This window comes from Bos taurus, chromosome 13 (assembly GCF_002263795.3).
Source record: "Bos taurus isolate L1 Dominette 01449 registration number 42190680 breed Hereford chromosome 13, ARS-UCD2.0, whole genome shotgun sequence".
Classification (NCBI taxonomy): domain Eukaryota; kingdom Metazoa; phylum Chordata; class Mammalia; order Artiodactyla; family Bovidae; genus Bos; species Bos taurus.
The window spans coordinates 3683328-3707197 of NC_037340.1; the positions used below are offsets into that span (position 1 = coordinate 3683328).

Below are 23870 nucleotides of genomic sequence, written 5' to 3' on the forward strand. Positions count from 1 at the left end.
TACACATTTCCTCAGAATAACAGAAATGAAGAACAATAATACAAACTAGCAGTTGCAGGTAGAGCAGCTTCTACATCAATTACCCAATTACTGAATGATACAGTCTCAGATAAAGAACCTGGAAATTTTACTGAATGTGCAGTTTGAACACTTCTTTTGAATGAACAGTCTGTATCAGATGCTTTGTGATACTTCGGAATCTAGCTTTATACTTTAAAAATATGTAATTACTACTAAGTAAAAAATATCTATAAAAGTATATCCAAGCAAGAACATAGACTAGGATGTTTTAAAATTTCTGTATGCTCTTAGAATGACGTCAAAATAACGAGAACAGAAACTTATAACAATCTACAGCGGTACCTATGAACTCACTGACATAATTACCATATTTTCAACAATGCTTCATATTTTTATTATTCTATAGTATTTCTATTCAAGAATCAATTCTTTTTTCCTTAAATAAGTAAATCTATGATTTTATGAATCATCAATCTCAATATGGAGAACAGGCCTTTCAGAGAGAACATATAAACTCAATGCTTTTCTTTATTGACACGTCACTAGTTTTTCTTTTTGTAAGATAACATTACATCAGTTTGTATCTTCAATGACACATGAAAGATCCAAAATCAAACTGGCAGTCTCCACAGCCACCTGCAGGCCACTAAGCTTCGCGGTAAAGCAGTCCAAGGTCAGGGTGTCGGCCGAGCCTGTGGCTTCACGGGAAAGGCAGGTTTGCGGTGGGAAGGGATGACGAGCACTTCTTAGGAAGGACCAGCTGAGTTCTTCCTGGCTGCTGTAGAGTCCACAGCCACATCTGGAAGGCAAATCTGGCCAGTTCACAGCAGAAGGCAAATTGGCCTGAACCGACCAGAAGTGTCCGTATTTGCTATCGGTAAGAATTTCACCTCCGTCGTGCTCTAGAGAGCCAGCGAGAGATTCAAGTGCGCTGCAGAATGCTTCAGTGATCAGCTGGAGTTCTGTCTGAGAGCATCTCTCATCTCGAAGAACACTTTCTGGCTCATTACGGGTCTAGAGAGTAACAAAACCATTGAAGACATAGAACAGAGCAATTAGGATGACAAAAATGTTTCTGAAAAATACTTGATCAAACACTTAGTCATACAGTACTTGGCTGTTGGCACAAGGCTAATGGGCAGGGATGGGCCAGCTGGCCAGGCTAATCCATTAACCTGGTTGTTACAGTAAAAGCATCCACTGCTACTGCTAAGTCACTTCCATTGTGTCCGACTCTGTGAGATCCCATAGATGGCAGCCCACCAGGCTCCCCCATCCCTGGGATTCTCCAGGCAAGAACACTGGAGTGGGCTGCCATTTTCCTTCTCCACTACCAGTCATTTTATCAGAATGAATGACTCAGAATTAACCCCACCATCAATTTGTTCTGAAGGATTGCCAGTAGCGGTAGTGCCTTTGTACAACACGAAGGACAAGGCATAATAAGTGAATCACAGGCTTCCATACACCCAGAAGGAAGCTCGTGAAGACTAATGAAGTCACAAACGAAGTACTTATTTATACTCAGTAAACATTTGAGATTTGTTTAAAATGCAAATACATGTGTTATAACTAAGACAAAAACCATCTAGGGACATGTATCATTTTCACCTTAATGTTTAAAAAATAAGTATTCTTCACTTTAATTAATGACAAGGTTATATAATTTTGAATTGCTTTTCTTCCACCGTTCTAAAAAGTTTATTCTAGAAATTTCATGAGAGAAAAAGTAACACATTAACAAACTCATCACTGAATGATCGTTAAAAATCTGTATCTTAATTACTCAAAAACAATGACCATTTTTTCCTTTTGCCCAGGAGACTGGAACCAGATATCATGTCTACTGCACATTCCCTCCCCACATTTTCAGTGCTATATTGTTTCCTCAAAAATCCTATTCACTGTCCTTCTCCAAAAGACTTTTTCCAGTCTACTCAGTTCCATTTGCAGACTATATTATTGTCTCTTCAGCATCAATAGATTGGCAATGGTTTTGTTTTTCATAATGTACATTCTGATAACTTTTCATGAAGAAGCTTTATATTCATACAGATTTTAAGTTATTTGGGGAAGCAAGTTATTTGGGCATGTCTGTGGAAAACATTCACACACTCACCAATCCCAGGCATCCCAGAGACTCTGCACTCCTGACTGATCAAAGAACCAACTGCAAGCACTTGGAAAACACATACCTTTTTGTAGCTACTTTCAAAGAAAGTAGGTCAGTGTTAATGAAATAATAAGAAATATGATGTGTGACATTTATCTACTATTAGGATATGGAGTCTCATAGATTAATAAAAACAATTCTATTTAATAGAATTAACATGTATCATAAATGAATACCATTTAAAATTATAACAGAATCTAATAATTAGATGCTTTAATAAATGAAACTTTTTCTGGAATATTCAGAAGGTACTGAAGTTTTTTTGTAGAATCTCAACACTTTCATCATGAATATCAATTATTACTGTATCTTAGCAGTAGAGATCTCTAGGACGACAACTCCCATCAACAGAATACTCATTCAGTACAAATGAACTTACTTAGAAAACAGAAACAGACTCACTGATTTTGAGAACGAGCTTACAGTTGCTGGTGGTAGTGGTGGGAAGGGATAGTTAGGGAGCTTGAGATGGACATATACACACTGCTATGTTTTAAATGGATAACCAACCAACAAGGACCTGCTGTGTAGCACACTGAACTCTGATAAATGTTATGTGGCAGCCTGGACGGGAAGGGGGTTTGGTGGGGAGAATAGATACGTGAATATGTATGGCTGAGTCCCTTTGCTGTTCCCCTGAAATTACGTCAACGTTGTTTGTTAATTGGCTATACCCCAATACAAAATTAAAAAGTTAAAAAGAAAAGAAACTAGAAAAAACCCCAGAATGCTCATTTCAACAGGCAGTATATTTAGACAGTCCTCAAAGAATGTGATCATCTGCTAAAAGGCTGGATTAATAATCATTGTGATAAAGATATGAGCTTATATTTTCAAGTATTATTTTCCTCAAGTGTTTTTAAATACAATATTGATTTCAAGACTACTGAGAAATTAAGCATTAAAGGCTCTTATTATCTCATAAAATGCATGTTGCTGAGAATTCAGATAATTTAGGAGGGACTATCTAACCTACCTTGTGTCTGATATATGCCACCAGATGAGTTTCAGTACAGCCACCTCCCAACAAAGCATACGGGTCCTTGATTGTTAACTGCAAAGCATGCAGTGCTGTTTGACACGTGAGCTAAAAAAGAAACAATCACCAGAATCTGACGTTGACATCATAAACACAAGGAAATAGAGCCATGTTTTCAAGGCAACTTAGACAGTGGACACAAGGAGCCTGATTTTAATTGCAAAAGAACAAAACTAGTGTCACCATGGTTGTCATGTGATGAATACATTTTGGAATAATAAAAATTAGAAACGAAAGACTACTTTAGCCAGATGTTTGTTTTCATGGACTGGATTAATATTCTCCTTCATATACATTTAGCTCTTCAAATTGAGATTCACAAACACAACTGGATCAGCAGAGTGCTAATATTTCTAACAAAAATACCTGCATCTAAATAAATTAGCTGTATAAATGCTATATAGAATTTATTTCAAGCTGCTATGGAAATGATCCAATCCAGCAGCAATAAAAACACACAGACCTTGAATATTTACCAGGCTAGAGCCTTGAGTATCCATTCTGCCAGTCTGTGACAGTACCATTGGGCATCACTTTCACTGTATAAAAACTGCATGTGTTATTGCTGTTTGTGAACATCTCTGTTAAGAAGTGGATGATGGGTATAACTGGGGAACCTATTTCTAAGTGAGTTATTCATACACATTAGCATCAAGTACACAATTCAAATTAATTTCTTAAGAAAATTTCCCATCAAGGACTTTTATATTGCTTGTAGATTACTAGAAATAATAAGAGGCAACATATGCCAAGTTTCTATATCACAGGAAAATAAATCAGCTTACTTATAACTGTAATTCTCACATTTTGGTTGTTTTTGCTTTCTACACCACCTAGGAAAGTTGTGAAAAAAGCACAGCTGACTGATGTGAAAAAAATTATAGTACCTATCTGATTCTTTAATCCCTGCCCCAGTCCCTAGATAAGGAATTCAACATTTATTACCTACCTTCAGCTCATCCCAGGCTGTGTCATTTCTGTTGCAGAGAAGCAGGCTACAGATAGTTGTTTTGTTAGGAATAAGATGAAAAAAATGTTTGCAGCCAAACTTTGCAATGCACAAATCTTTTACACTTCCATAACTACTGGGGGAGATTGAGCCCAAGGAACCAATAGGCCATGTTCCTATTTTTTAAAAAAGTTTAGAAAACACAAAATAGATGAATAAACATGGAGCTTACAATCATTTAAAATTACAATATCCATTCCTAGCAAATATAAAAGTCCCAAAAGCACAGCATTTAAAATATGAAATATAGGATAAAGAAATAATAAGATGCATCTTCTTAAACTATAAATAGTATTCTATTATTCAAATGATGTGCAAATAAAGCAACGGTTCTTTTGATTTATAGACTTCTTTGAACATTTGTTAGAAGCAATTCTGCACTCTCCAGAAAAAGGCATGCACAATTTTGCATACCTTTTCAGGAAGTCCAGGAACCTTGGAAGCCCATTCAGGGATCAGAGACCCCAAATTAACAACCACACTAATCTGAAATAAGATGAAATTAGGAGACAGGATATTTTTAAAAGGTGTTATTATTTTTACCTTAAAACTCACAAACTAAGCTATGCAGAGGGCTGTATCACTGAATTCCTTTGGGGCTCCATTTAGTGAACATACAGGATTTTTTTTCTTTGCCAAACAATTGTTTGTATGTAAACAACTACCTAAAGCATGTCAAAATAAAGTATGTGAACTTATTATTTCATTTTGTTATTCTTTATATTTTGCCCTCCCTCCTGCATAGGTAAAATAATAAAATTTTACAAAACACAAATTAATAAAAAAATGAATGAAGGAGAAGTTAGGATGACTTGAAGGTTTCTAAAATCTCTAAATGTAATTAAGTTATATAAGAAATGGCAACAAACTTTTAAGAAGTAACAATGGTTTAAAGTCTTAAGATTAAAACTATAATTCAGCAATGCACCTCCTTGGGCCAGTTTCCTCTCAAACGAATGGAATTAAAACAATAATGTCTAAATATTCTTGCAGCTCATGAACAATTTCACTTCTTTGAATATCCTTTCTTCTTTACTTCTGAAGTCTCAAAGAACAAGGAATACTTGAGGGATCTAAAATTTAAGAAAAAGAAACAAACCCTACATCTTGTACAACTTCAATGGTGGAACCAACAGAAAATTTGTAAGGCAAGGCTCAGCTTTCCTGCTGCCCAGCCTCTGATGTGGAGCAAATCACTGAACTCTTCTTGGTGGGCTTCCCCATAGGACAGTAAAGTGGGGGTGATCATGTCCATTTCACAAATCAAACCAAAAGTTAAAAATGTTTTGTAAGCCATGACAAGCCTCATACCCACCAGTCTACCAAGCACAATAACCCCATTACTCATCCTAAATTATCCAAAAAGAGGAATTAGGTTTGAAGCAGGAGGGAGAGGTAATTTCAACCTAGATAAAATGGATTAGGCCCAAACATACTTCATCTATTGTTTAATGGAGCCACAGGGGCCTGATAAAGAGTTTTTCTCCCCGCTTTCTCTTTTGTCTCAAAAAAGTTTCTGTCCCCAAGATCCAGGACTATAATTCTGGCTTTATGTAAAAGTGTTGGTTGCTCAGTTGTGTCCAAGTCTTTGCAACCCCATGGACTATAGCCTGTCAGGCTCCTCTGTCCATGGAATTCTCCAGGCAAGAATACTGGAGTTGGTAGCCATTCCCGACTCCAAGGAACCTTTCCTACCCTGGGATCAAACCCGAAATTATGTGGGGGAACAGAGCACAGCATGTCTATAAAAGAAGTTCACACTCTCCCCAATCCCAGGCACCCACTGGTAGTGCTGCAGTCTCTCGATGACACTGCTAAGCAACCAACCAATCAGCAGCAAATACTTGGAGAACGCTTAACTTTTTGTATCCATTTGCAAGTGAAATAGGTCAGCTCATGTTGTACAACACTCTAGTTATCAGTGGGATAAAAATCAGTTGTGGGCTGGTGTGGAAACCAAATGCCCACTTACACTATTTCTATGGAAAAATTCTTCAGTTTAAAAACTGACATCATAGTATTTAATACTCAATATTCGTAACTTGAAATCACCTGCTCATGAAAAGCCAGTAAATACTTAGGGATGTGGGTCTGACCCACAACATCACTAATGAGTTCCAAAGAGTGATTGCTATTATTTCTTAACAATTTCCACTCTGATGATCGTCTGACAATAGTCCAGATATACTAGGGATTCGATACTGGCACTCACACTTCTTCTCTGATGACTTATAAAAATAGTCAACTTTAACAGTTTTACCAAAATTTATTAAACTCTTAAGTCCAACCACTTATAAATTGAAATTTATCCAAATGAAATGATTCTGATAGGTTATCAATGCAGTTAAGAGATAAAGACAAGTGGCTCAAATCAGGAACTCTCTAACTTGTCATTTCTCTTGGTCTCTATTAGGTGACTACCAACCTGTTTCCAATTTGCCAGGTTTGTAAAATACAGTGAAATTCTTGCCTGTTATAATTTTATATGTTAATAAATGTATTATTGTTAATTCAACAAACATTTTAGAACCCCTACTATGGACCAAGCTTGTTTTAAACACTAAAAGTAAAAGGCAACCCCAGCTCTCAAGGAGCCTAGCCGGAAATATCTGGGATATTTAATCATGTGCTAGCTTTAAACAAACATACACCCTAATAATACACACACATACCCTAATTAGAAACCACTATTTAGGCAGAAGTACAGTCGATTGTTGGAGTTAGATAACACAAAGTGACTTAAGAGCTTTGTAAAACTCAAGTAGAAGAAATCTGTTTAGATTATGAGACTTTATATGACTGTAAGAATGTTAGCTTTCTCGATAATCTGTTGAATGTTTGGGGGTTAATAGCTGTAAATTATGGCAGACTCTGCAGTACATTTGGGGCTGGAAAATACCTACAGAATAGTCATCATCACTCAATTTTTAGTAAGTGAACAATACAGGATCTTTTTCAGAAACAACCTTTGCTGCCAGAAATGATACACACACACACTGTGAGGTTGGCAGCTTTTCAAATTGTTCAATATGTTAACACAACACACCAAGAATATCTTTGTCCAAGGGAAGTGTGATTTATTAACTATAAAGGGCAAAAACTGAGAGTGCTTTTTACCTGTCACTTTACTCAGGGGTTCCATCAGAGACACGCCAATTCTGTCTACAGCAATAACATGATGAGTTCTGAGAAACTGTTTCAAAGATGGGTGTATAACTTTTTGACACAAGACAAGATCTACATGGTCACTAACTAGTTGTTTTCCTAGGTTAAACAACTGGTCCAGAGCTGCATTTTCAAGAGAAACTCCGTAACTGACCAACAGTGTTCCTTCTCCAGTATCAGAAAGGTCTCCGGATAAAGACACACAAAAGAGGGCCACCTTGAAGGAATCTGATTTTTTGATAGGTAGTATCTTCATCAATTGAACTTCTGATACTTCAATAAGTATTCCAGGTAACACAGCAGAATCTATAACCCTTTGCCCTTTTAAAGGAACAATTATACTCTTTCCTAAAATGATGTGCTCTTGGGCGTTCTCTGGAATTGTAAGCAGAAAGGCTCTCAGAATCAGAGTACTGATATGGTCAACTTCCTTTGCGATGAGCATGCAGGCAGGTTTACTTGTTAATATGCTGCGTACCAAACTCAGGAGGATCTGGGTGCTACTAAAGTCGACTGGGATTCGGCAAGCACAGCCCTCAGATTTCAAGTAACTGGTGCAGAGGCTCAAAAGATGCTTATTTAACTTAATAACCGTGGTGGGTGCCAAGCCTAGTCTCTGAACATTTTCGACAAGGTTGCAGCAAAGAATGGCTGTGAATAAGCCGCCATCGCTGAAGCAGGCCACGTGATTCCGCACGGCGGCCGTCAGGACCTTTAACACGGGGTGGCTGACGGGCAGGCCGGCGAGGAGGGCAGCCGACTGGGACGTGGTGACCACGGAGCCGCCCCGGCCGTTGTGCAGCTGCTTCAGCCTGCCCGCTGGGCCGTAGCACGACATGACGAGGCCCTTCAAGGCCGCCAGGCTGGCCCTGGCACGCTCGCCCGTCAGGGGGTCACTTCTGCAGATAGAGGGCTTTTTAGCTTCTAAACGAGACATGTTACTGCAAGGTAATTTGTGAAGAAAGTTTTTATTTTGTTAACCAGAGTTTTCTATTCATTGTATTGTCGTGGGTTTTAACATTTAACAAGATTATCTTTTAGGAATCAAGAGTTAGGATTTACAGCATTGTGGCTCTAAAATTAAATACTGAGCTCCATGCTTATGAAGCGAATCGGCACGTAAGGATCGATATAATGACATTTTAGTAATTCCAAATATTTATTTTACTTCATTATTCAAATTCTTTTGTTTGCCTTCAGGCTGAGACTTTACAGACTGTTTTGCAGCCCTCTGTATAAAATACGTTCCAAGATGGACACCTATGAAGGAAACCACAGCTACAAGAAGCCAGTTCTTTCTGATCCAACTGCTATTTTTCATCTCTTCTTTCTAGCTCAAGCTCTGACTCAGAGCTGCTTCTTTCTACAAGAAATAAAAATAAAAAACATTTTAGAGAAGTAACCCCAAAACATTTTATAATTGAAGCTTAGTAATTAATTTTAATGCTCTGCTCCTTCTTTAGAAAAAGGAACCACCCACAGGTACAAATCTCCAGAAAATGAGAAACTTAAGACTAAAAACATCCATTTCTTTATTCTTCAATGAATCTCTACAAGGAAAAGTACTGGTATTTTAATAATTCTGGAATGCACAACAAAGTCAGGAAGCTTATAGTACACAGTTTTTTAATATGATATGGTTCTAGAAAATGGTGTGTGTATATATGTGTATATATATATAGTAAAACTCATAGAATCTGGTCTCGAGGTCTCAAATGTTTTTATTCTCTTGCATCAAGATCTAGTGATATTTTTTTCTCTAACTTTGGTTTGCTTGGAGACCTTAGGTCTGAATATAAGTGCATTTGTATCAAATCCTATTTGTAAATAATTATGAAAATGAGATAACCGTCAGGATTCCTAATATAGACACGATCTAATGTACACTATCTAGTCTACATCTAGCTGGACAAATGTGTACAACACATTTACCAAAGAAAAAACCATGTTTAAAATATCTGGCTAAAGTCAGAGCAATCCTATGTAGTTTTACCCTATCAGTTAATGATACTCAGTGTTGATATCTTACAACTAATCCACTCCCAAACTACAGCTATGACAATAAATACAAAAGCCGGGGAATGTGCTGGATGACAAGGAGAAAGACAGGACTGGATTGGCAATCTGGCCTCAAAGAGGGTAAATAATGTACAATGCTGCCGTTTACCAGGTGTGCCCGCACTTGTACTAGTTTCCTTAATGAGGCTGGAAGAAGGGAGCCGGAGGCGTAAACTTCTGATACTATAATAATGTGTGGAGATCTGTTGAGGTTTGGTGCTTTGAAGGTAAAGGTTCAACCAATTAGCGGTTGTTTTCATGAATATACTAACCCTGCTAACCACGTGGACTGTGTTTAGCATAAATAAAACTAACTGAACTACTCAGACTACAGTCCTGCCCAGAGTAGACTATGGCACAGTACTATACAGACCAGGAAGGTGATCTGAAGACATGCAAAGATGTGAAGAGAACAAAGGAATGTTATGCAAAGTGTTATTTTGGTTATCACACCTCCCAATTTAGTTACAGGGCTGTAACCATGGCAACTGGGCCCAAATAAAGTGAAAGCAAGGATGGCCAGCTTTCTCACTGCAATGATAAAGCTATAGTTGTGTCTTTTTACAGCACAAGGAAACAAAGTTTCTGTTCATCTCATATGAGAAAGAGCCAAATAACTTAAATATTATTTCAAAGCTTATTTTAGATTCAGCAAAATCTGTGAAATACATTTAAATGCAAGCTTAGTGAAGTGACTTCCATATGTAAATTTGCATATTACAACACCCACACAAACCACAGAAACCACAAATCTTAACAGACTGTGACCAATAAAGTGATTTACCTGGTTACTTTTCAATACATAATAGTGACATGCGACTTTTCAAAAGGGGCTAAATTGGCCCCTCTCACGTCTTGTGGTAATTGGACCAGTAACCACATCTTTTGGCTAGTATCTTTATGAGAAAGGAACAAAGTGTTGGTGACCGCCAAATCATTTTCAGGATGTCAAAACTGCTGACTCATGGTCCTATGTCTTTCTCTAGACAACATAACGTTCAACTGAGAAAATGGGGGACATAAAACACAGGGCTGGCTTATAGAATAGGTTTGGAAGTGCCAATTCAGTTCTTTCTTTCTTCCTAACAATGTGACCTATTATTCCTAAAGTTAACATCACATGAATGGCCCTGACTATTCCTGGATGCACTGGCCTGGCAGATGGTCTTTTTGCAGTGATGCATAACAATTAAATATTAATAATACTAAAACTTCCATGACTGTATTCTCAATTCAGAGCTATAAAATATGATCTAAAGAAATATAAACAGGTAAAATTTTTTCCTAAAAGGAAGCAGGGTTCTTTGGAGAAATGGCTGAGGCAAGAAAGAAATGAGACAAGCTAGGGACTTTTCCTGTCAAAAAGTAATAGTTATTAAAAAATGACACAGGAAACAACTGACAAAGGATTAATCTACAAAATATACAGCAGCCCATGCAGCTCAACGCCAGAAAAACAAACAACCCAATCAAAAGGTGGGCAGAAGACCTAAACAGACATTTCTCCAAAGAGGACATAAAGATGGCCGACAAACAATGAAAAGATGAGCAACACTGCTCATCGCTAGAGAAATGCAAATCAAAGCTGTAAAGGGTGTCACCTCACACTGGTCAGAATGGCCATCACGAAAAAGTCTACAAACAACAAATGCTGGAGAGGATGTGGAGCAAAGGGAACCCTCCTGCACTGTTGGTGGGAATGTAAATTGATAGAGCAACTATGGAGACCAGTATGGAGATGTCTTAAAAAACTAGGAATAGAACTACCATGTGACCCAACAACCCCACTACTGAGAAAATTGTAACTGGAAGAGATATGTGTACCCCATGTCCGTTGCAGCACTTTTTACAACAGCTAGGACGTGGAAGCAACTTAGATGTCCACTGACAGATGAATGGATAAAGAACTTATAGTACATATATACAATGGAATATTACTCAGCTATAAAACATTAACACATTTGAGTTAGTCTTAATGAGGTGGATGAACCTAGAGCCTGTTGAACTGAGTGAAGTTAGCTGGAAAGAGAAAGACAAATATTGTACATTAACGCATGTGTAGGGAATCTAGAAAGATGGTATTAATGAACCTATTTGCAGCACAGCAATGGAGAGGGACACATAGAGAACAGACACTGGACACAGCGGGGGAAGAAGAGGGTGCAACAAACTGAGAGAAGAACATGGAGACATATACATCACCATATATAAAACAGATAGCCAGGGGGAATTTGGAGGGAATCTAAGATGGGACAATTTAAGCATTAAAAAGAATATTGATGATAATGACTGTGATAATTCAAATTTATGCCAACTTCTGAATTCATCAAGAGCAAAAACTCTCATTGCTACTAGAGCATTAACTTGTTATTATAAAAACTGATGAAGGGAAACAAGGGCTTCCCTGGTGGCTCAGTGGTAAAGAATCAGCCTGCAATGCAGGAGATGCAGGTTTGATCTTTGTGTTGGGAAGATCCCCTGGAGAAGGAAATGGCAACCCACTCCAGTATTCTTGCATGGAAAATTCCACGGTCAGAGGAGCCTAGTGGGCAACAGCCCATGGGGGGTTGCAAAGAGTTAGACATGACTTAGCTGCTAAACAACAACAAAGGAAAACAAAGCCTATATTTTGCTTTTCCTATATAAATGCATTTTGAGGGGGTAAATCAAACTCACCTGAAACTTGCAAGCCTGCTACTTCCCTGGGAGGTGGTTCTTCTTAGGACTTGTAAGTGCCAGACTGTCTGGTTGTCCTTACTAGGAATTTGGAAAACAGGGCTGCTTTTGATCCTGTGCCACCCCAAATGTATGAACCCAATCAGAGGTACCATAACAACCAGAACTTTGTAGTCTTTCCAGAACTTCTGAAAGCCCATAGTACTTCAGCATCAGTGTACCTAAGAAAAGGTTGACAGTTAAAAACAAAATTAAAAAAAAAAAAATCCCTCTAAAATTACACCTCTAAAGCACAAGCAAAATACTGCCCTCTAATAAAAGCTACCTGTTAAAAAGTTTCTAAGTACAATACATTGCAATGTTATTTAACAAAAAGAGGTAAGTTGCAGACTTACAGGGATAGCAGGAGATCAGGCTTGAAAACATACAGGACAACACTAAAAGTTTAGTCAGCAATTATGAAGGAGCAACATCACCTACTGGGAAAGCTGCTGGAAACTTTGGGAACACTCATGCATCAATGTTATTGTCTTTATATAATTAATTTCTCTGACCCACAACAAGTTAAATCTACTTAGTCACAATTTTAACAGATGAACCAAATGGCAATCCTTAAATATGCAGTGAGAATTCAGATTCTGCATTCTGATAGGGTGTGAGTGATGATCTTTCCACTGAAATGTTGTCAAGCATTGGTCCCAATTGTAGCAGAAGACTTTTGGCTTGAACTCTGTGAATGCCATCTCCACATTTCTGTGCTGAGCCTCTGCATTTAGAGTGTTTACCCTTATCACTAACTATATCCTGTAAGGGTTATTTCTCCTTTACTGACTATGCCAAAGCCTTTGACTGTGTAGATCACAACAAACTGTGGAAAATTCTTAAAGAGATGGGAATACCAGACCACCTGACCTGCCTCTTGAGAAACCTATATGCAGGTCAGGAAGCAACAGTTAAGAACTGGACATGGAACAGCTGACTGGCTCCAAATCGGGAAAGGAGTACCTCAAGGCTGTTTATTGTTACCCTGCTTATTTAATTTACATGCAGAGTACATCATGAGAAACGCTGGGCTGGATGAAGCACAAGCTGGAATCAAAATTGCCAGGAGAAATATGAATAATCTCAGATATGCAGATGATACCACCCTTATGGCAGTTAGTGAAGAAGAACTAAAGAGCCTCTTGATGAAAGTAAAAGAGGAGAGTGAAAAAGTTGGCTTAAAACTCAATATTCAGAAAACAAAGATCATAGTATCTGGTCCCATCACTTCATGGCAAATAGATGGGGAAACAGTGGAAACAGTGGTTGACTTTTTTTGGGGGGCTCCAACATCTCTGTAGATGGTGACTGCAGCCATAAAATTAAAAGACGCTTACTCCTTAGAAAAGTTATGACCGAACTAGACAGCATATTAAAAAGCAGAGACATTACTTTGCCAAAAAAGGTCCGTTTAGTCAAAGCTATGGTTTTTCCAGTAGTCATGTATGGACGTGAGAGCTGGACTATAAAGAAAGCTGAGTGCTGAAGAATTGATGCTTTTGAACTGTGGTGTTGGAGAAGACTCTTGAGAGTCCCTTGGACTGCAAGGAGATCAAACCAGTCAATCGTAAATGAAATCAGTCCTGAATATTCATTGGAAGGACTGATGTTGAAGCTGAAACTCCAATACTTCGGCCACCTGATGCGAAGAACTGACTCACTGGAAAAGACCCTGGGAAAGATTGAAAGCAGGAGAAGGGGACGACAGAGGATGAGATGGTTGGATGGCATCACCAACTCACTGGACATGAGTCTGAGTAAACTCTGGGAGTTGGTGATGGACAGGGAGGCCTGGCGTGCTGCAGTCCATGGGGTCACAAAGAGTCAGACACGGCTGAGTGACTGAACTGAACTGCTAAGGGTTATTGTCAACAAAGTTTACTTGAAGAAACTAGGGCTAGGAACTTGTCTGCAGTTTCAAAGCTCCATAGTATTAAGAACAGTTTTTTTGCTCTGTCTGTTCTGGAAAGCATGAAATGTGGCCCAGGAGGTCTGTTTCTGATGATCTCTTGGGTTTGGGGTTGTAAGTCTAGATGACCTCTAAAGACTTCTTACACTTTTTTACTCAAGGGAGCTCACTAGGCTTTAGTGATGAGCTTATACACTCATAATGCTCTGAATGGACCCGCTCTCCAAGCTCCCTTCTGGGCAATGAAGGACAATAAGGACTGTTAAGAATTAGGTTCAGTGGCATATATGTGAGTTCCATTATGAAATCACTTATGGTAATTTTGTGTGAATGTGTTTAGAAAAATGTCTGAACATAATTTTTATTTATACCTTCCCTTTTAAGGCAAGATTAAAATATAGGACTAATGAGCTACATATCTGAACTGTGTTCTGTATGTACATATTAAAAATAAACAATGCTTAGAGTTATGCCTATGTACATATATTATTCCCAGCATTAGAAACGATTTCTCCTCGAAGTACAAATTCACATTTCATAAGGACTTTTTTGCTAACTTAAACAAATTGCTAGAGAAATCATGGCCTGCTTTGTAACTTCAAGTATTTTTAGCCCTCTCTCTTCCCTCAAGGGCTTTGGCATTCTATATGCTTTTTTGCAACCTTTAGGACCATACCTTTTATTGACAAACTCATGTTCTAATCTTTGGAGAAAGTCAATCACAAATAACTGTATCATGATTACATTTCTTTGTGGAGCCCACTGTGCAAAAGCCTTTGGGGCATTTGAGATTTGAGGAACAATAAAACCTCTGAGGGAGGCCCTGGGTGATCAGGAATAATGAGGGAAGAGCTTGAAGACTTACTTCTGAGATGGAAGGAGGGACTTGAAGCTGTGCCAAAGTCAATGGTCTGTGTTGACAGGTGGCATTTTTGTCCACAAAATACCTTCAATTAAAGGATCAGGATATACTGTCCTTTCACATCCAGTCTCAATACTTAAGGTGACTTTAAGCATCTCCAACTCTGTCCCTTTTGACATGAGCTTGTCAAGTCACAGCACTTTTCATAGACAGCACCTCTGCCCCTGTTTACTTCTCATGATCACTAACATATCATCATATTTGTCACTTTTTCGTGAGTTATGAACTTTTAGGAAAACAGCTTATAGAAAAGACTCATTAGGAACGGGGGTAGTAGTGGTTTAGTTGCTAAGTCATGTCTGACTCTTGCGACCCCATGAGCTGTAGCCCACTAGGCTCTCCTTCTCCATGTTTGGAATGAAAGAATAAAATAATAAAGCTGAGATGAATAACTCAATAACCAAACTTCAGAATAAATCCAGGTCCAAGCTGTAACAGCAATGTCTGGACTGTGGTACTATTCCCTCCATGCACAACAGATCACAGTATGGAATGTCATGTGCTAGGAGCCCTCGGATTAGGATCAACGTGGCTCCCTGTACTCAACGTCTCTTTGGGTCTTCCCTGGGTTAAGACAAGGGAGGTACTCCATTCTGTTTATATTGTGTTTAACAGGTGAGTATCCTTTTCCACTAGAATAAGATGCATTAAGGATCAGTGCATCTTTTTCTAGATTTAGGTTTAGTTCAGCCTTGCAATTAGTATCTATTTTGGCTGAAAACTCATTATTTGCCAAATGATCACTGAGGCCCAGCAACAGCACTTCCTGATATAATAATTTTAATATTTGCTCAACACCTACATGCAGCCATTTCCTCATATTCTCTGCGTCTCATATATTGATTTGGCTAATGGAAGTGAAAAAGCAGGTAACTGACTTCCAGTGATTATTCTGTCGTCCTTTGTGAGGCTTGGAAGATGATAAAGATCAGAATGACAGGGCATTTTACTTTACAAAGTACTTTTAGAGTCTTCACATTTAAATCCACATAAACACGCTGAGTATCACACCATCTCCAGCAAGTAAGATAGACTCACAATGGCACAGCAATCTTCACCTACTTTGTTTCTTTTACTTAGCGTCTTTCCAGCATTTTATATATACTGTCGCTTGTATAAATCACATACCAGGGCAGACACGTTAGACTTTACTAAATAAGGCTCCTTGCTAGTTGTAAGAAAAAGACAACAAAGTAGTTAGTGAAGCAATGTGTTCCTTATTTTTCTCGTATCTTCTTGTGGGGCTTTTGCTATGCTAAGTCACTTCAGTCGTGTCCAACTCTGTGCGACCCCATAGACGGCAGCCCACCAGGCTCCACCGTCCCTGGGATTCTCCAGGCAAGAACACTGGAGTGGGTTGCCATTTCCTTCTCCAATGCATGAAAGTGAAAAGTGAAAGTGAAGTCGCTCAGTCGTGTCCGACTCTTAGCGACCCCATTGATTGCAGCCTAACAGGCTCCTCCGTCCATGGGATTTTCCAAGCAAGAATACTGGAGTGGGGTGCCATTGCCTTCTCCGTGTGGGGCTTTTAAATACAATCAAATATACTAGGGGTATACAATTTGATTTAATCCATTTTTTTCTTCTAAAGTCTTTTTGTGGAATATTTTCAAAATGAAACTTAGTATCACTGCCCTTTTCTAAAAACTATAACACAGGCTTACTTTTTAAAGTTAGAAAATACAGTAATAAGAAAGCTAAAAAAATCTGTAATCTTTTTGGTTTTAACAAAAATATGACTGCAATATACACTCTCTCTTTGTAATCTCTTCTCCCTCCAATAATATAATCTTCATTATGATTTTTAGTAGTTATATAGCTTTTATGGCGATATCCTAATTTAACAGATCACTGATTGATAGGAATCTGAGATTTTTTTCAGTTTTATTGCTAAACATGCTGAGTACTCTTGTAAATCCTCCAGAGTCCATGCTATAGCCTCTCTATGCTGCTTCTCAGGATAATCAAAGTCTTACTAGAATTCCTAACAATTAACTCATTTTTCAAATGAATTTAACAAGAAGGTTTTTAAAACTTTGACTTTTATAAAGGTTCACAGTGCTGAACAGCAGGGAGACAGGGAGTTCCAACTTGGGGATGGAAAACAAAGCTGGATACAGCTTTTCTTGAGATGGCCCTTCCCTCAAAACATTTGGCAAAGAGTTATTCCAAGTGGTGTGGAACTATTTTATGGACAGAAGAGATTCCTAAGTCTGAAGCAAGATTTTCTCAAGAATATGCTCCAAATGATCACATTTGCCAGGCAAAAACAGGCTGGCTTCTAAAATGAGTTAGTGCTTCTTCATTCACAGAGCGTTTCAAGTTTGCTTGGACTAAAGCAGTGACACAGACCACAGCAAGAAGACGTCTTCCCTCTCCTTACCCTCCTCCAGTCTACCTGCCACTGCCGGTATCTTTCCTGGGTCCTCTCTAAACACACTCCTAAGAAAAGCAAATGAAAGCAGAAGGTGTGGGGCTCTTTTGCAAAGATGGAGGAAACTAAGAAAAAGGAAAAGAGATTAGTAAATTTTACATTAGTAAACAGAAAGTAGATATTTACAGTTTTATCCATTGAAATGCCTCTGTTAAGTATAGAAAATGTTTATACACCATTGACACAGATGCTTTCTTATATCCTTCTTTCCAAAACAAATACTTTGTATTATTCAAAAAGTTTCCTATTTTTTCTATTTGTTTCCATAGCAATTTTATGAGACCAGTTTATATATGAGGAAACACTAAATGATTCTAAAATTATTGTCAGTTAATATGGCACACGTCTTGGAGTTTGGAGTCCTAAAGTCTAGGCTGGTATTCTTAATGGCAATTTTCAAAAGTTGAGTATTAGTATCTCAGCTTTGGCAAGAGTCAATCAGAATTGCCAGTGCATAATGATGTGTGCCAAGAACATTCTGGGCACTGCTGAATAGCTGTGCGGGTCGCTGAGGTCAGGTTCCCCAGTGTATTACACCTGGCATGTCTTTATTCTCACAGCGGGATACATTAGAGGTTAACAGGTCTTGTGCCACTTGGTCCAAAATGAGAGGGCAAACAAGCCCATATCCTCTAAACACACACCCATGATCTAGTAATGGATGAGTGGAGCTAATTTTAGCCGCTATTTTTTTTTTTTTTTTTTTAGCTCAGTTCTTAGTGCTGAATAAATAGTGAGAAATTAATGAGCAGAATGGAGAAAAACTGGTTACATCTCTGCCCCACTAAAATATCATAATCTTTTTGACTGCATAGAACTGATCAGTAACGTGAAGGGCAAAAAGAGCACTTAATTGTAAACAACCTGGCCCTGGCTATCAGATTACTCTTGTATGCACACAGTTAAAACCCTATCCATTAGGCCTACAATAACCCGGATGCAGGCAATGCGGGGAAGGCTCTCATTCTGCCTATTGGGCTTGCGGGGCGCCATCTGCTGGCCTCTTGAACACAGTGTAAGGCAGATTCTTACGTCTTCATTTGGCTCCGTTTAAATTTGAAAAAAAAAAAAAGTTTAAAACATTTTTAAAAATTATTGAATGTAATTTAAACATGAAGAGAACACTAAATGGAAAGTTGAACAGTTAATTAACCCAGCTCTTGTGGCTGTGATATTTCATTAAATTTATTGGAATTGTATAATGCCTTTTCTTCTGGCGTGACAAATGTTGATTTTAAGTATCTGTGAATTCCTCATTCCTGAAATCTAATTACTGACCCTGAAAGTAGTTCTTTTTATCCTCAATTTTAATACAACAGTTCACATTTTGGCAATTTTGTGTACACGTTAGAATGGACTGCATGGTGTCTTCAGGCCTATTGAACTGACTGGTATGCCAAACAGAACAATAATTTCTTTTTCTTTTCCCCCTTTTCTAACTACATCACCTAAAATAACAGCTTTGCTGAACTTTGTCTTGTCAAAACACAGACAACAAAAAAATTACTGTCAATCCTTGATTAACTGAGTGGACCATGTGTCTTAGTGGCTTAGTCCTGTCCCGACTATTTGTGACCCCACGGATAGTAGCCTGCCAGGGTCTTCTGTCCATGGAATTCTCCAGGCAAGAACAGTGGAGTGGGTTGCCATTCCCTTCTCCAGGGGATATTCCCCACCTGACCCAGGGATCAAACCCGAGTCTCCCTCACCGCAGGCAGATTCTTTACTGTCTGAGCCACCAGGCTTACGAAAAAATAATGGAACGCTTCATGAATTTGCCTATCATCCTTGCACAGGGGCCATGCTAATCTTCTCTGTATCGTTCCAATTTTAGTATATGTACTGCCGAACCTGAGCTCTAAGTTTCCTTTCTGCAAAATCTTTCCCCTACCTTGACCAGTAGGCAGTAACTGGTCAGAATCAGCTGACCAGCACAGCCTGGTCTGGAGCGGGTCAGGACCAGGCGCAGAGCATGGTAAAGGCATAAGCATTTTACGATCTCTGATATCCTCTACTCCATTACTGTGAATTCAGTGTCTTTATAAATAAGTAGTATACTGGAAGCATCACAAGTTTTATATGGGAGCTTTTAACTGTCCACAACCTAAAATTTGAACAGCAAGTGAATAAGTAGCAACTAACAAGGAAAAGACGATCAGCTTTCTGGCAGGCTGTGGCTTATCAGAAAAGTGTGGAAAGTCGTTATAAAACTTCGGGTTGTCTGAGAATCTTTCCAGTCCCTTTCACCATCTTTACACCTGCCATTTGACATGGAAGCTGGTGGGGAGTTACTGAAGACAGTGGAGTGGGCTCTTAGTGCTGCAGCAATGCCTTTATGTTCCCCTGGTCAGATCTGAATCTCAAAAGGGCTGGTTTCTGTCCTCACCATTTCTGAGATTTCTATTTTACTCTCTAACTTGGTTTCTTCAGATAACCTACTGGCCAGAGGACACTGTGGCTACTGGGTCTGAGCCCCTCTGCTTCCCGCTCCCATGTGGTAAAACTTCCGTCTCAGCTCCCATTTTCACGTCCTTCCTCACTGTCTCGGAGGAGGACCAGACACTTCTGGTCAGTCAGTCCCACCTGCCACTGTGTCTTCAGGGTCCCAACTCCATCACCCCCCCCCCCCAACTTCTACTTTCTATCTCCCACTTGGAACTGGTCTTCCTCCTTGGCAAAACTGTTTTTCTCCACTGAAAAGGACCAAAAGCAAATTCCCTAAAGCCACTACCCTTTACTGGCCCTTCCTTCTAGGTACTAGACACTGATTCCTTTCAAATAACACATTTCTAGAGCCAATTCCCAGGAGAAGGCAATGGCACCCCACTCCAATACTCTTGCCTGGAAAATCTCATGGACAGGGGAGCCTGGTAGGCTGCAGTCCATGGGGTCGCTAAGAGTCAGACATGACTGAGCGACTTCACTTTCACTTTTCACTTTCATGCATTGGAGAAGGAAATGGCAACCCACTCCAATGTTCTTGCCTGGAGAATTCCAGGGACAGTGGAGCCTGGTGGCTGCCGTTTATGGGTCGCACAGAGTCGGACACGACTGAAGCGACTTAGCAGCAGCAAAGCTAATTCCCACTTCCATCTTCACACCCAAGTAATTTGCTTTTGTTCCACTCTCCATGGAAACCGCTTTGACTATAAAGATCACGAATCTCTCCCTATAATCTCTCTACAGCACTTTTGATGAATTCTTGAAACTCTTTAAGTACCTGAGACTAGTCTGATCCTTCTCGGTCTCCTTTAATGGTTCCTTGGTCTCCATCCACCTGTTCACCCTTCTCAAAGCTCTGTCCTTGGCTGTCTTCTCCCTCTGTTCATTTCCTGGGTGTCCTCATTCACAACCAAAGCTTTTACTTTAGCTTTGTGACTCCCATGCCTTCATTTCCAGCTTAGTCCCACATGTCCCATGCTGCTGTTCCCCACAAGTGTCTAAACTCATCTCATATAAAAATGAATCCTCTTTCCTTCCCAAATTGCTGTTTCTCCTCTACTTCCTGCCTTTTTTTTTTAAATAAAGAAATTATCTACCTCACTGTTCAATTAGAAAATCTAAATACGGTGGATTCTGCTGTTTCTTAAACTCCCCATCAAGTCAGTCACCCAATTCTCCATTTGACCTGACATTTCTTTTGCACAATTTCTCCCTACCGCCATAGTCCAGACCCTCATTACCTCACTTGCTTCTAGTCCAATGGTTCTCAGTGTGGTTCCTTCGCCACTGGCAGTAGCATCACCTGGGAATTTATCAGAAATGTAAACTCTTGGGCTGCCCCGGAGCGACTGAATCAGAACTCTATACTGGGATTCAGTAATCTGTGTTTCAACAAATTCTTTAGGTAATTCTGAAGCTTAAATCTGAAAACCACTATTCCACTCTCTACCCTCTTAACACTGCTATCTTGGTGAAAACAACAACAGATACAGTTGTGTTGCTCAGAAGCCTTCAATGACATTTTTGACTAGAAGTGAAACCTACACTTCTTTGTACAGCACAAAAGATGGGATCTAGTTCCTGCCTACCAGTTTCCACAAGGTAAAGCACAATACATCGTCTTAGTAAGAATGCACTGTTGTGTAGTGATCAAGTGGACAAGCTGTGGAATCCTATTGCCTGGGCTTTGCATCTCTGCCTTATTACAGTACAGCTGGCTGTGACCCTGGATGATTCCTTAACCTCACAATGTACATCATCCATAAAATGAGAGTAACACTGACAGCCATATCACAAGGTTGTTGTGCAGTTATCACACACCTGGCACTCACGCTGGACTCTGTTACTAGATTTCAGGATGTTATAGAAAAGGTTGCTGCTAAGTCGCTTCAGTCATGTCCGACTCTGCGCGACCCCATAGACAGTAGCCCACCAGGCTCCCCCGTCCCTGGGATTCTCCAGGCAAGAACACTGGAGTGGGTTGCCATTTCCTTCTCCAATGCATCAAAGTGAAAAGTGAAAGTGAAGTCGCTCAGTCGTTCCCGACTCTTAGCGACCCCATGGACTGCAGCCTACCAGGCTCCTCCGCCCATGGGATTTTCCAGGCAAGAGTACTGGAGTGGGGTGCCACTGCCTTCTCCCATAGAAAAGGTTAACAGGCTCCAAAAGTGAGGGCCAGGAAAGTTCATCATGAAGGAAAGAAGGAAACTCAAGGACAAAGCAAAACAGCAAAGACAGGGTGATAAATTCATATTTGTTTCTCTGACAACAATTAATGAAGTTAATGGTGCTAAGTGATTAAATATGAGGGTTCCATATGAGGGTTCCATCATCCATAATGATGCTTTGAGTAATGATGGAAATCAAATTCTAACCTCCCCCACTAAGTATGATCTTAAGCAAAAGACTTATTTCTTGCCTCAATTTCATAGTCCATAACATGGTGCTATATAATGAGAATTCCTATGTATTTACCTAGGACTTCCCTTGTGGCTCAGACGGTAAAGCATCCGCCTTCAATGAAGACCAGGGTTTGATCCCTGGGTCAGGAAGATCCTCTGGAGAAGGAAATGGCACCCCACTCCAGTACTCTTGCCTGGAAAATCCCATGGATGGAGGAGCGTGGTAGGCTACAGTCCATGGGGTCGCAAAGATTTGTACACGACTGAGCGACTTCACTTGGTCTTGGTCTTACCTACGTAAATATTTATTGTTTATCCAATATCTGATATGTGAACATTCAATACAGGGCAGCAATTATTCTTATTGTATGTACAATATCTTCAATACAAATCAGATATAAAAACAGGCACTTCTGGAGACTCCTGTCTGATCCAAGCTCTGGGGAGTGTGCAGACAGATGTCAGTCCCAGGACTGACTGTGGGAAGAGTTGAAGTTATGCTGTCTTTCGGGAACAGTGGGTATCCAATAACTGATCACTGCAGGGATATAGTCTTGATTCTTCCCTCCAACTTAGGACAACTCTCAGAGTTACTGTGAGACTTGGTAGATACTCTCCTTGGGACCATACTGCAGCTCAACTTTTTCTACCCACCATTCTACCTCTTTTCTTCCTTGGTAAGATCCAAAAAGTACTAATAAATGTCCTGGTCATAAATCTCCTTAGGTCTGCTTCCCAGGGAACCCCATCTAGGACAATCTGGAAACATCTTGTTCATTTATCAATGTACTTGTTGACTGTTGCCCCTCCCATTATTAAATATAAGGTCAATGTGATCAGGGCCATGCTCGTGTTGGCCACTTCTGTATCTGCTAACTAGGCAGTGTGACAAATATGAATATAAACTGCCGGTGTTAATGAATGCATCAATGAAACTGCGGGTAGAGCGAGCCTCTGAAACACCAACAGGATGTGAGCCTGCTCTGGAATGGGAGGAAGAAGCATATGACCTCAGGAGGCCTCCATCTCAACAGGGTTTCCATGCCCAGAATGTCCAAAGCGCCAAGTCCTGCTTCTGCCGTCCGAGCTAGTACTGCCACACGCTGCGGAGTGCTCCCGTCAGAGGGCGGCTCTCCAGGCAGACACAGGTCTCAGGGCCAGGGCATTCGGCGCCTTCCCTCGGGCGCCTTTTCCGTCTACGTTTCGGTGCGGCCGCGCGGATCCGAGGGAGGAGAGTGCACACCCGGCGCTGTGCGCACACCTTCGGAGCACCCCCGCTCCTCCGCGTTCCTCCCGGCAGCAAGCGCCCAGCGCCGAGGCTGCAGGTTAAACGCAGTCTCTAAGGAGCCGGCCCCCCAGCCCCGCCCCCGGTCTCCTTCAGTGACCTTTCCGAGCGAGGACGAGGCACCGAGGAGCCCCGGCCCCCCTGCAGCCGGGCAGAGAGTCGGCTCCCCGCGGCGGCCCTGGCCTTCTCACCTGCCTGCCGGCCGCCGCCCGCAGACCCCAAGGCCGCACCTCGCGCCGCCGCAGCTCCCGGAGTTAGGCCCGCTCTGGGAACCGAGCATGCGCAGCCCCGTG

General features: G+C 40.3%; 2 protein-coding genes and 1 non-coding gene across 10 annotated transcripts; all 3 read right to left on the reverse strand.

Annotated features, from left to right (window-relative positions):
• Positions 1–391: 391 nt before the first annotated feature.
• MKKS (MKKS centrosomal shuttling protein) lies at positions 392–23851 on the reverse strand. Of its 7 annotated transcripts, XM_025000808.2 has the most exons (8): positions 23769–23851; positions 21132–21193; positions 17413–17513; positions 12142–12362; positions 7360–8770; positions 4183–4358; positions 3171–3281; positions 532–1035 (listed from the first exon to the last, which is right to left on the reverse strand). In XM_025000808.2, the coding sequence occupies exons 5-8, from the start codon at positions 8342–8344 to the stop codon at positions 595–597; spliced, it is 1713 nt and encodes a 570-aa protein (XP_024856576.1). In that variant the 5' UTR covers positions 8345–8770; positions 12142–12362; positions 17413–17513; positions 21132–21193; positions 23769–23851; the 3' UTR covers positions 532–594. The 7 variants fall into 7 exon arrangements, with proteins under 7 accessions (NP_001193100.1, XP_024856576.1, XP_015329436.1 ...); XM_015473950.3 differs by lacking the exon at positions 21132–21193 and having other exon boundaries at positions 17413–17456; XM_005214075.5 differs by lacking the exon at positions 21132–21193 and having other exon boundaries at positions 17398–17456.
• On the reverse strand, positions 8357–23851 carry LOC132346871 (uncharacterized). 2 transcript variants are annotated; one of them, XM_059892874.1, is made up of 5 exons: positions 23769–23851; positions 21132–21193; positions 17398–17513; positions 12142–12362; positions 8357–8770 (listed from the first exon to the last, which is right to left on the reverse strand). In XM_059892874.1, the coding sequence occupies exon 5, from the start codon at positions 8726–8728 to the stop codon at positions 8567–8569; it is 162 nt and encodes a 53-aa protein (XP_059748857.1). In that variant the 5' UTR covers positions 8729–8770; positions 12142–12362; positions 17398–17513; positions 21132–21193; positions 23769–23851; the 3' UTR covers positions 8357–8566. The 2 variants fall into 2 exon arrangements, with proteins under 2 accessions (XP_059748857.1, XP_059748858.1); XM_059892875.1 differs by lacking the exons at positions 12142–12362; positions 17398–17513; positions 21132–21193.
• Positions 19200–19307, reverse strand: LOC112449424 (U6 spliceosomal RNA). The gene has a single exon (XR_003037993.1). It is a non-coding gene; the product is annotated as a U6 spliceosomal RNA (small nuclear RNA).
• Positions 23852–23870: the final 19 nt, after the last annotated feature.